Below are 11,733 nucleotides of genomic sequence, written 5' to 3' on the forward strand. Positions count from 1 at the left end.
GAAAGGGGGATACCCCGAAAAGGATCCTTCCCCGTGAAGGAACCAGGCTCCGAGCCTCCCTACTGATTAGAGGTTCGAAGGCTGGCCCCCCGAAGGGTTCGACAGCCGCCTCAAATCGCGTGGGCCCTACACCCACTACTGGTCAGAGGTTCGAAGGCCGGCCCCCCGAAGGGTTCCACGGCCGCCTCAGGCTACTTGGGCTCCGCGCCCATTACTGATCAGGGGTTCGAAGGCTGGCCCCCGAAGGGTTCACAGCCGCCTCAGACGCCGAGCGAGGGATGACCATGGGTACGTTCGATACATAACCAAGGCTCGGGCTGCGCTCCCGAGGTACCCTAGGACATTTCCGAGACCAGCGGGAGCGATCTTGTAACGGAATCCCATCAGAGGGAGGCATCGAGCCCTCGGACCCCGTCGCCAGGGGACCGGGTCCGGCAGATCACCCGCAGGTACTTTTGGGCGTGCCTCTGGGCCCCTAGCCGACCCCTAACGAACGGGGCACGGACGTCCACTCGGATTACCCGCTTGCAGCTCACTGGAGACACCATGTTCGGCGCCCATCGAGGGCAACATGGCGCTTTCCCCCCCTCCTCCTTGCGGAAAGGCGACGCAGGGGCGTATGTAAAAAAGCCGAGTCTGTCCCTGATCGCCCTCTCGCCCTGTGCAGAGGCTCGGGGGCTGCTCTCGCAAACCCGGCTCCGGCCGAACCGTTGACAGCGTCAACATACCAGCCCAAGAACTTGGGCCCCGACCGTACACCCGGGCTACGGCCAGTTCGCATGAGGGAACAACCAGACCAGCCGAAGCATTACGCGAGGCATTAAGACCTCGAAGGAGTGAAACCACTCCTCCGAGGCCTCAGGGGCTACACCCGGCGGGTGCGCTCGCGCGCACCCACCGGAACAAAATGCAACCGAGAAAGGCTGGTCCCCTTGCAAAAAAGTGCGACGAAAGCCTCCAAGCGAGTGCTAACACTCCCTTCGAGGCTCGGGGGCTACTATCGGGGACCATAATTAGGGGTACCCTCAAGACTCCTAATTCTCAGCTGGTAACCCCCATCAGCATAAAGCTGCAAAGGCCTGATGGGTGCGATTAAGTCAGGGATCAGTCCATTCGAGTGACTCGATCACGCCTCGCCCGAGCCTAGCCTCAGACAAGGGTAGCCGACCCTGGAGGATTTCCGTCTCGCCCGAGGCCCCCCTCCAACGGCGGACATATTTCTGGCTCGCCCGAGGCCCTGCCTTCGCTAAGAAGCAACCCTGACTAAATCGCCGCACCGACCGACCAAGTCGCAGGAGCATTTAATGCAAAGGTGACCTGACACCTTTATCCTGACGCGCGCCCCCTCGGCAGAGCCGAAGAGACCGTTGTCACTTCCACTGACCGGCCTAACAGAAGGACAGCGCCGACAGCGCCACTCCGACTGCAGTACCACTTGACAGAGTGAGACTGACAGGCAGTCAGGCCCGGCCAAAGGCACCATAGGAAACTCCGCTCCGCCGACCCAGGGCTCGGACTCGGGCTAAGTCCCAGAAGACGGCGAACTCCGCTCTGCCCGACCCAGGGCTCGGACTCGGGCTAAGTCCCGGAAGACGGCGAACTCCGCTCCGCCCGACCCAGGGCTCGGACTCGGGCTAAGTCCCGGAAGACGGCGAACTCCGCTCCGCCCGACCCAGGGCTCGGACTCGGGCTAAGTCCCGGAAGACGGCGAACTCCGCTCCGCCTGACCCAGGGCTCAGACTCGGGCTAAGTCCCGGAAGACGGTGAACTCCGCTCCGCCCGACCCAGGGCTCGGACTCAGGCTAAATCCCGGAAGACGGTGAACTCCGCTCCGCCCGACCCAGGGCTCGGACTTGGGCTCAGCCCCAGAAGACGACGAACTACGCTCCGCCCGACCCCAAGGCTCGGACTCCGCCCTGGCCTCTGCCAACGACCTCCGCCTCGCCCGACCCAGGGGCTCGGACTCGGCCTCGGCCACGAAAGACAGACTCGACCTCGGCTTCGGAGGAGCCTCCGCGTCACCCAACCTAAGGCGTAGGCTAGCCACGTCAACAGGAGGTGCCATCATCACCCTACCCCGAGCTGACTCGGGCCGCAGGGAACAAGACCGGTGTCCCATCTGGCTAGCTCCGCCAGATAGGCAATGATGGCGCCCCACATGCTCCATGACGACGGTGGCCCTCAGCCCCCTTACGGAAGCAAGAGTACGTCAGCAAGGACCCGACCGCTCCGACAGCTGTCCCTCCGCCAGGCTCCGTCGCTCCTCCGACGGCCACGACATCACACCAGCTGGGTGCCAAAATCTCTCCGGCTGCCACATCGGCATGTACTTAGGGCGCTAGCTCTCCCCCGCTAGACACGTAGCACTCTGCTACACCCTCATTGAACACCTGGATCCTCTCCTTGCGCCTATAAAAGGAAGGACCAGGGCCCTCTTAGAGAGGGTTGGCCGCGCGGGGACGAGGACGAGACAGGCGCTCACTTGGGGCCGCTCGCTTCCCTCACCCGCGTGGACGCTTGTAACCCCCTACTGCAAGCGCACCCGACCTGGGCGCGAGACGAACACGAAGGCCGCGGGATTCCCACCTCTCTCACGCCGGTCTCCGGCCGCCTCCTCGCTTTCTCCCCCTTCGCGCTCGCCCTCGCGCTCGACCCATCTGGGCTGGGGCACGCGGCGACACTCACTCGTCGGCCCACGGGACCCCCCGGTCTCGGAACGCCGACAATTAGGGTATGTATATGAGCTAAATATTCTACCCGTGGGTCTGTTATTGGGCAAAAATCTTCACCCAATAGGTAAACGGGTATTAGAACGTTCCGCCTTCACCCATACCCGTTAACCCGTGGGTATAAAATACCCAATATAGACTTAGCCCAATCATGAACTTTGAATTTAGTCATCCATCTTTTTTACTATTTAACAACCTTTTAGGTCATAATGTCATAGAAGACTTAACGACAATTTAATGACCATGTAATGGAACATGTAATGTGCTATGTAGTACTATCCTAGTGTTACTATTTTATCCAATTATCTTTGGTTTGCTAAATAGATGGTTAAATGATGCTAGAAATTTTGTAATGGTATTTAGATGGATATACTTGACATTTGTTTTATATAATATTTTGATAGATGTTTAGCTTTTGTGGGTACGGGTGACCCGATGGGTGACACATACACACATGGGTATGGGGGCAAATCCATACTCGCCAGTATATATAGGTGACCCGATGAGATTATTTTTGTGTCGTGGGTATGAGTATGGGGTAATAATACCCGTCTCTGTACCGTAGACTGCGTGGGAAGGAGAGGCCGTGTGGGTGGGCCTAATGCCCCCGTCATTGGGCCGGCTCTGTGGCTACCGTTTTTTTTTGGTGGGTCGATCCGTGCTGTCCGGCGAGCGCAGCCGGCAGGGCTGGGCCAGGCACGAAAGTAGCCGGGTCAGACCATGTTTGGGTCGGGCCTCGTGCCAGGCTTCCGGGCTGCCTACTGCATGCTCATGTATAATGCTCGATTGGGTCATTGGGACTTGGGAGGTGTGAGTGTGACCACCGGGAGTAGCAGAACGTGGCCAGGCTCGAGCAAAGCAGAGCGACAGCCAGACAGGCACAAGTTGCTGAACTAACCGAGGTGGACTGGGCAAGCGAGCGAGATGGAGTGGACGACGGTGGACTGGTGGAGACGGGGGACGGTGCGAAGCTGAGTGTGCGGTTGTTCAAGCCCCCCGCGTCCGGAAAGAAGATGGAGCCAGGGGAGGTGTCAGGGATCACAAGAGATAATGGAGTCAGTCAGCGGTATGCGGTGTCAGAGGGACGAAGATGTCATGCCCAGGCTTCAGCGGCAAGCCGGCAACGACGTAAGAATGTGTTAAATGGGCTTAGATGGGCTATGTAATACATTAGCTGGGTTCGACCTGTATGGAACGATATATGTGTCTCTCTGTAAACTGAGGAGGACATGGGAAAACACATAACAGAAAACACTACTTCTCTACTTCGACTCCTTCCTCGCTTCCTTTCTTACCTCTTCTCCACGAAATCTGCCATTGCTGCTCGTTTCTCTTCTGCAGCCTCGCTACTTCGCTAGACATCGCTAACAGGAGGACGTGGGCACGTGGCAGTGGTGCTGGTGCACCTCTATACCATCCTCAGCGGCGTGCATATGGCCTGCTGCGGGGGAACGCGGCGTCGCGCGGCGGAGATACACCGCCATCACCTTCGACATACGCGGCGCTCCACGGGGCGTGCGTCGGTCACGGGCTCCACCGAGGGCCGGGGACGTCGTCGCCGTCTGCGGATGTGTCGCAGAGAACATCAGGCCGCGTGACATCCTCCGCGTCGGATCCTCATCTGGTAGGTTCCAGTCTTTCGCTTCTCCCCAAGGCGGAAACCTTGTCGCGATCCGTACCTTTTCGGTTCATGGAATCGTGAAACCATCGCGCAGGCAGACTGCTGTGGTAATATGTCAAATTGATCAAACAGCTTCGCTCTTCTGAAGCTGTGTTTGGTCAATTTGGATGTGCAAATGACAATTCTGTTGGTATACTCATTCGTGCTATAGTAAGCAAATAGTAGTAGTTGTCGATGAGCGTGCTGTATTCAAATAGGAAGCTCAAACGTTTGTTCTCGCGGAATTTCTTGCGTTTCAGTCAGTATACTCCAAACTTTAATCTGTAGCTAGCAGGTAGGCATTAATATTTCATCTAACTTCTTTTAGGGGCCTGAATTTCTGTTAGATATCCTTAAGAAAATGTAGTGCCAAAAGGTTTCTTGTTAAGTAATCTACACAGTTTTTTTTTCAGCAAATCCTACTAGAAATCTAAAGCAGCTTGGATGTCTGCTTCCTGTATGGATGTATGTAGTGGTTGCGATTAAGTTGATCCTATCCACTGCAATTGTCAGTGAGCTAGTTATTTTTTTATAGAAAAGGAAATAATATTAGTATTCCAACTTCTGTATCGGTTGATACATGTGGATGTCAAACTCACAAACATGAGGTTCCACTTTTGAACGAAAATCTCATATTCTATAAAGGTTTCATAAATTTAAGCTCTCAATCTATGATAAAAAGACCAATGGAGATGAAGAAGATGGTTTAGTTTGCATTGAAGAATAAAGATGTAGTGTCCTCCATACAAGTCTTCTCCTGTCATTTATGCAGCTGTCGTGTTGTGTTTATGCATGTATCTAACAATAATTTCCTGATGCAATGCAGGGGCACCAATTGTCGGACCTGCAGTTGATATACAGTGTGTTTGGTTAGAGGCATCCAATGGTCCAGAGTCATCCGAACCTAAAACAGCGTTTGGTTACCGTCACGGATTCATCTCATCCATCATCCACTCATTCCGATCTAAAACTAAAATCTAGAAGCTGCCCATTCCTCGTAAAACAGACGGACCAACTCATTCCTCCCATCCGAACCTGCAAGGAGTGAGTCCATACTGGATCACCTGGTTCCCAACAAGGTTATTCCACTAACCAAACATACTAATAGTGGATGACATGATTGGTTACGTAAGCGTTGGGTACCCGTTTAGCCTTTAGTCCTCCTATTCGGAAGGCATCATGATGGTATACTCAAGTATGAACCTGGACGGGTTGATGATACACAACTCTTCCAGACATTTCAAATTTCCCAGGCAAGATGTTCATCAACTCATGCCTGTAAGCGGTCACTAATGTCTTCTCATGATTTGTTCATCCCATTGTCTACTGAATTTATGTTGAGCAGAGGCTGTCAACCAGGATCTGGTTTGCTGAAATCTGGCTTTCGTAATTGGTCCTTCTGTAAACATGTCCGTCCCTTGCCTAGACCATTTCCCCCCCTCTGCCTGTCGGCAGATGGAGCGCTGATGAAAAAACGCAGTGCCTTCTTCATGGGAGTGGTCCAAATCTGTCTCGCTTTACCTTGCGAAATCTGCTGCTCAGGCTCAGCGTAATCTGGCATCCAGCTGATGAGACGCACATGCATGCAGACACGAAGAAAGTGATGGGACACGCAGGCTTTTGCTTGCTCGTCCCATGTACTGAATCCCTGGTGCATGCAGCGGTCGTAGTCGTCAACTGTAGTAGAACTAGGGGTGACATTGACTGTAAATTTTACACTATATAACTCCACGGAGTTGGCAGCTGTGAAAGGTAGAAGACGAAACTGTTCGGACAAGGAAAGATAGGGCATGAATTCAGATTCAGAGTGAAGGACACAAAAATAATAAAAAGTGTCAGGATTCAGTCCAATTTAATACACGGCCACTTGCCGCAAATAGCTGAAGTCGGCTTTGCTTTGTCTAATCTCTATAAAAACCTGGTGATACTTTTAAGTCACAGCTAGCAATATTGTGACAGTAACGGTTTATATTACAGGTACAGTTCCAAACAATAATAAACACAGAAAAAGTATAACCAGTGACAATTTTCGAAAGACAAACGCTTCAAACTATTCGGCTGTTGAAAAGGATAATGGCTAAACAAAATCGCTGCTTGGTAGCAAAATTACAACAAAAAAAAGGCTCCCCCAAATCAGGTGTTATACACTCGTCAGGAGCATGGTTCACCATGACCGCTTCACCTGGTTCACCTGGAGCTGCAGCCAGCTCATCGGAGAGAAGTGTGGGCTGTGGCTGGCATCTTCTCTGGTAATAACAAAGCAGTGGCCTAGGTTGTCAGACTGTCAGGTGGTAACTAATCTGATGGTGAGAGTAACTTCCACCAGCATGGAACAAAAATCCCGTTGCGGTAAAAGTTAACCGCGTCCTTAGGATCCATCTTGCTCACCTATTTCTTTAATTAACAACAGTCGAAGCAGTCTCCCCCTCCCCGTCCCCCTCTCCCTTCCCACATTTTTCAATGAACTGTAAATGAAAGCATTGCCTAAACAAACAGCTAATGATTCTTCAACAAGCTATATATATTTAAAATATCCTGGAGCTGAACCAACCACCCATCTCTCTCCTCTCTAAACCCAAGCCAGTGTGCTGCCCCAGCACCCAGCAGCTATTGGAGCTCAGCCATCCAGAACACCAGGGCGCTAGCTGTTCGTTGATAGAAACCCTCCTGCTGCTTCCCTTCCCTTCCTGCTCACCCACGTCCCAATCTTCGCTGCGGCTTTCCGATCTGCGGTACTTCCGGCACCGCGACCTAAAGCTCGCCACCGATCCGCTGGGTCCTCGGCATTCCTTTTTCTCCAGCACCGGCAAAGCTTCCATCTTTTCGCCAGCAGACTTGACAAACGGAGTGCATGACGCTGCTTGGAGTAGACGCAAGCTCTGTGGAAGGTCAGATTTCTTTTTTTTTTTCGTTCACAAATTCAAAAAGATCTCTCCTTCCTTTTTACTTTATCTGATCTGATTATTAGATGCGTATTGCTTCCGATTTATATAAGTTTCAATTGGTATATGCATGCTGTTTGATTTGAATTCATTCTTTCTCGATAGGTATGCTTGTTTCCGTTTCTTATTCTCAGTTCCGTTCTTTTTTTTTGTTTTTGCAAAAGCTCTCGATTTTGTTTTACTTTATTTGATTAGATTCGTATTGCTGTCTATTTTATATAACTTTCATTTGGATATACGCACATGTTTTTTTATTTGAATGAATCGGTTTCGAATGACATGGATCTCAGTAGACCTCGTAGTCCATTCTCTCGCCGTATCTTCTTTTTTCCACCAAGGATAAAGAAGTTCATTGTTACATACACTGATACACACTCCAATCTCCATCACGATTTTTCGGTCCTGAACTACCCACTTTCTGAGCACGCCGTTGATTCTGTTTATGCAGATCTCTAGTGTATCCGTTTTTTACTAGATTGTCTAAGACCAGTTGTCTTGACGAAGTACTTCATTTCCAACAAGCAAATCTGATAAAACAAAAGGAGCAGCTTCAACAGAGCCTGCAGCTCCAGTGGTTGGACTGACCAACATTTGCACAGCTGAAATTGAATCCATGGGCAGAGGAAGAGGGAGAGGGAAGAAGCTAACCACTGTCAGGAGCCACGAAGACAAAGGTAGCAGCGGCGAAGAAGTCGTGCCTGCAAAGAAGAGGAGGGGAAGGCCCCAAAAGCGCTTCGCCAGTAAGATCGATCAAGCAGATGTTGAAAACTTTGTAGAACAGGTCGATGCCGACCAAGAAGAAGCTGATGATGCCAAGCTGAAGAACAGTGCCGCAGCTGGTGGTACCAAGAGAGGCAGGCCGCTGAAAGAGGGCTCCAATATTGCCGTAGAAGATACTAATTCTACTGTTCGATTAAGCAGTGATGAATCAACGAGGACCAATGGGTTCAGGCAGATTGGGAGCCGGCGAAAAAACAAGCCCCGGCGAGCATCGGAGGCAGGGCTAGAATGCAAGTGAACCGTCCCTGCATTTTTCAGTACAAGGTAGCATCCTTTTTTTTTTTTTTGCTACATCCGTCATGTTTGGTAGCTCCCAATGCTGGAAAAACAAAATGTAAACTAGCATGTTCTGATTACATGCCTCAGTTTTTTTTTCATTGACACAAAGTGTATGAACTGATGGTACACCAACTTGTTCAGCTGCTCTAGACCCTGGTTCTGTTTGAGCTGCTTGTAGCAGAGATCTTACCTTTCAGTTTACCATATAGTGTTCCTGCAGTTTTGATTGATCTGATCTGTTCCTTTCCTTTTAGCCTATTACTGAATATTTGTAGTTTATTAAGTTCTGGAAATGGGAAAGAACATAGGTGCTGTCTTGAGGATCTGTTATCTGCTGTTCTTAGGCCGCTGAGCTAATATCTAATTGTATATATAGTTTGCTAGATTAATCTGGTTACTTGATCTGAGAATTGATTGTTTGGATAAGGATCTGCACTTACCATATCTGAGTACATTTAGCTGAACTTGGATTGTACTCAGATATGATCATTCGTATCCATGTATGCGGCAAATAGCCTTTATAGATCTGTAGTGCATGAATAAAATATCAGTTCAATTTGATGAGTTGTTTCAGGCTTCGTAAGACTGGAAGGCATCAAGTTTTAATGGAATTTAATCCTTCCTTTTTCTGAGGAAACTGAATTTGATCTTTCGTCATTTGATTTGAACACAAGAACAAAATATGTCGTGATCCTGACACCCGGAGTGAAATGGAACGGAATGGCAGTGCCACAGGACTCGATGCCTATCGGTTTGGGGATCACCTTATCGCAAGTTCAGAGCATCCACCATCTCCTCTGTTTTTAATCCGACACGGGGGACAAGGTCGGCAGAGGGCTTTTTGGCAAAAGCAGCGGCACTTTGCCACCCACACCCAGGCGGCGCGGTGGTTGGCCTGCCGCCTGCCTCTGCCGTAGCGGCCCGCGCTGCTGGGCACATGCGGTCTCGCTTGACGGACGCGCTCCGTCATTGTCCAGAGCAGCTCCCAGCTTGAGTGCTAGCCGTAGACAGAGTTCACCACGTTTACCAAACCGTTTGAAATCCAAAAACCGGTAGTCACCGGGAAAGGATTACAACCTACGGTTTTCACCAAAACCAAACGGTTTGGATTTTAAATTTAAAAACGTTCGAAAACCGGTAAACCGACCCATACCGCGGTAAATCACCAAAAACGAGCGGTAAACTGGTTTTCTCAACATAGAAACTGGTTTAGTCAGTTTCCAAAAAAATTGTCCATTTTATATTTTCAAATTCAAATAAAACAGTTTCCAGATTTTCAAACACTGTTTTTACTGGTTTCTTTGTATCTATTTTCGTTGTTTTTTAACCGAAAAGTGTTGCTTATTTTTTTAAGCAAAATAAAAAATAAATATAGGATATACTAGGAAAACATGTAGTTTTTATCATATTTTTTTATTTTTTAAAATTTTGAAACGATTGGAAATCGTTACTAGTCCGGTAACGGGAAACCAAACCGATTTTTACAATTTTCGAGCGGTTTTGAAATCCCTGGCCATAGATATATGTGAAGAATGGCAACAGAGTGGCTTAGCGTTGGGTTGATTTTATCGGGCTCCATTAAGAAATTGTGTAGGGAATGTCTATCACGTATTCACGTGGTCTCTTCCATACCGTGTAAAAAATATAAAAAATAAAGAAGGAGATTGATAAGGGAACCAACTGTTGAGTAATTAGACAAATTCCAATCTAAATTCCGAATATAAATCATGACCAAATCAGAAGAACTGAAATAACAAGCCAAATCAGATGATGCGTACTGATTAGACTTACTGATCGATGGCACGCGCCGGAATCAGCAGAATCGACGATGTCGAAGTAGCGAAATCAGCAGGGTCGACGAGGTCAGCAGATCACGAGCAGTCGCGTGAAGACGCTTCCCAAAAACCTTATTCGCCCTCTCCCGGTGCAGGATCTAGAAGACGAAGGGTTCCGGAGACCTGCTCTCCTGATCGCAGATGCACCTCTGCGGTCGGGACGAAGAGAACTAAAAGGCGGCTCAGCTATGAAGAGAGGCGAAAGCGAACTGGGATCTGGGGATGATTTGGAGGCTGGCTGCCGGGATCCTTTTATAGGGCCGAGTCCGCGACCCCCGTGCTTATCCACCCACGAAAATCTCGCAATCGGTTGAGATTTTGTAGCGATCGGTTAGGATAAGCGTAACAGCCAAGAAACCAAAAAATCAAACGGCAAAAGGTAGCCGCGCCCCCGCAAGGCGAGGGGCCGGATTTCGGCGGACCATTCACGCGCATGTCGTGCGCCCGCGCCCTTCGCCCCGCCCCGGCCCGGCCCGGCCCGGCCAGGCCAGGCGAGGCGAGCGAGCGCGCGCGCGCGTGTGGCTCTCCACACTCTCTCCTCTCATCCATGACTTGGTGAGTGAGTGTGGCTTCCATATTTAAGTTAGCTCTACTCCACAAGAGCTAGCAATATGGTGCTATTGGTTCCACCTATCCCTTTGCCATCCACTTATATGGGCTTTTGAGATTTTTCTGGGATTTATTTGAATAACTTAATTGGGCCAAGCCCATAAATCCTAACAATCCCCCACCAGATCTCAAATGCCCATCTGCAGTTTTCGCCACTGTTCACTACTGTTTAATATACTAGTTTTTCAGCAGAGACTGTTAAGTTGAACTTCCGCCTAGAACTCCAAGTTACACCAACCCACAACTTGGACAATGGACTATGCCTTGAATTGCAAGTTTTGCGTGGATGGGTTTCATTTGAAGTCATGACCAGTACTTGGCTACCAGTAGTCCCCTTCTCGGGTGGAGCATATACGTCGTACTCCAAGGTCTCTTCATGAGTTTACTAGAAATCACCCAGATCTCATAGACTGCGACGTTAGACAGTCTAACTCATATAGGTGTGTTCTTTCAAAGAATGTTCTGCAGGACAACATCTTCGCTAATACAAGCCAACAGAACACATTAAGGCACAAAGCCAACCTGCCTTACAGCATTTGAGAGTATTGCATCTTTACTTAGAGAGGGTCAAAGGCTACTCTCCTCAGTTCACCAATGGCTTGTTCTTCCCAGGACCTAATTCACGGGATCTCCGATCACATAGACTGGGTTTCCACCATGGCAACTTTATTCGGGTCTCATACCCATCTCTCTCGATGCGAGTTCTATCACACTACGTGGTAGTCCCTTGGTAAAAGGATCTGCCAGATTTTTATCTGTTGAAATATAAGTCACACTTATAACTCCGGAGTTTCTCAACTTTCTGACAGACTTCAATCGTCTTTTGACATGTCTTGATGACTTTCCATTATCCTTAGAACTCGTCACTTTAGCGATCATTGTCTGATTGTCACAGTTCA

General features: G+C 49.6%; 1 protein-coding gene across 2 annotated transcripts; it reads left to right on the forward strand.

The window, feature by feature from the left end:
* The first annotated feature begins 6,456 nt into the window (after positions 1-6,456).
* On the forward strand, positions 6,457-8,618 carry LOC100274203 (uncharacterized). 2 transcript variants are annotated; one of them, XM_020551386.3, is made up of 2 exons: positions 6,457-7,277; positions 7,780-8,618. In XM_020551386.3, exon 2 carries the CDS (start codon positions 7,945-7,947, stop codon positions 8,347-8,349), a length of 405 nt encoding a protein of 134 aa, XP_020406975.1. In that variant the 5' UTR covers positions 6,457-7,277; positions 7,780-7,944; the 3' UTR covers positions 8,350-8,618. The 2 variants fall into 2 exon arrangements, with proteins under 2 accessions (XP_020406975.1, NP_001142047.1); NM_001148575.1 differs by having other exon boundaries at positions 7,043-8,618.
* Positions 8,619-11,733: the final 3,115 nt, after the last annotated feature.

The sequence above is a fragment of the Zea mays genome, chromosome 4 (genome assembly GCF_902167145.1).
Source record: "Zea mays cultivar B73 chromosome 4, Zm-B73-REFERENCE-NAM-5.0, whole genome shotgun sequence".
NCBI classification, from domain to species: Eukaryota; Viridiplantae; Streptophyta; class Magnoliopsida; order Poales; family Poaceae; genus Zea; species Zea mays.

Excerpts from the sequence above, each read along its gene's own strand:
- LOC100274203 (XM_020551386.3), top strand. The coding sequence starts at position 7,945 with ATGGGCAGAGGAAGAGGGAGAGGGAAGAAGCTAACCACTGTCAGGAGC.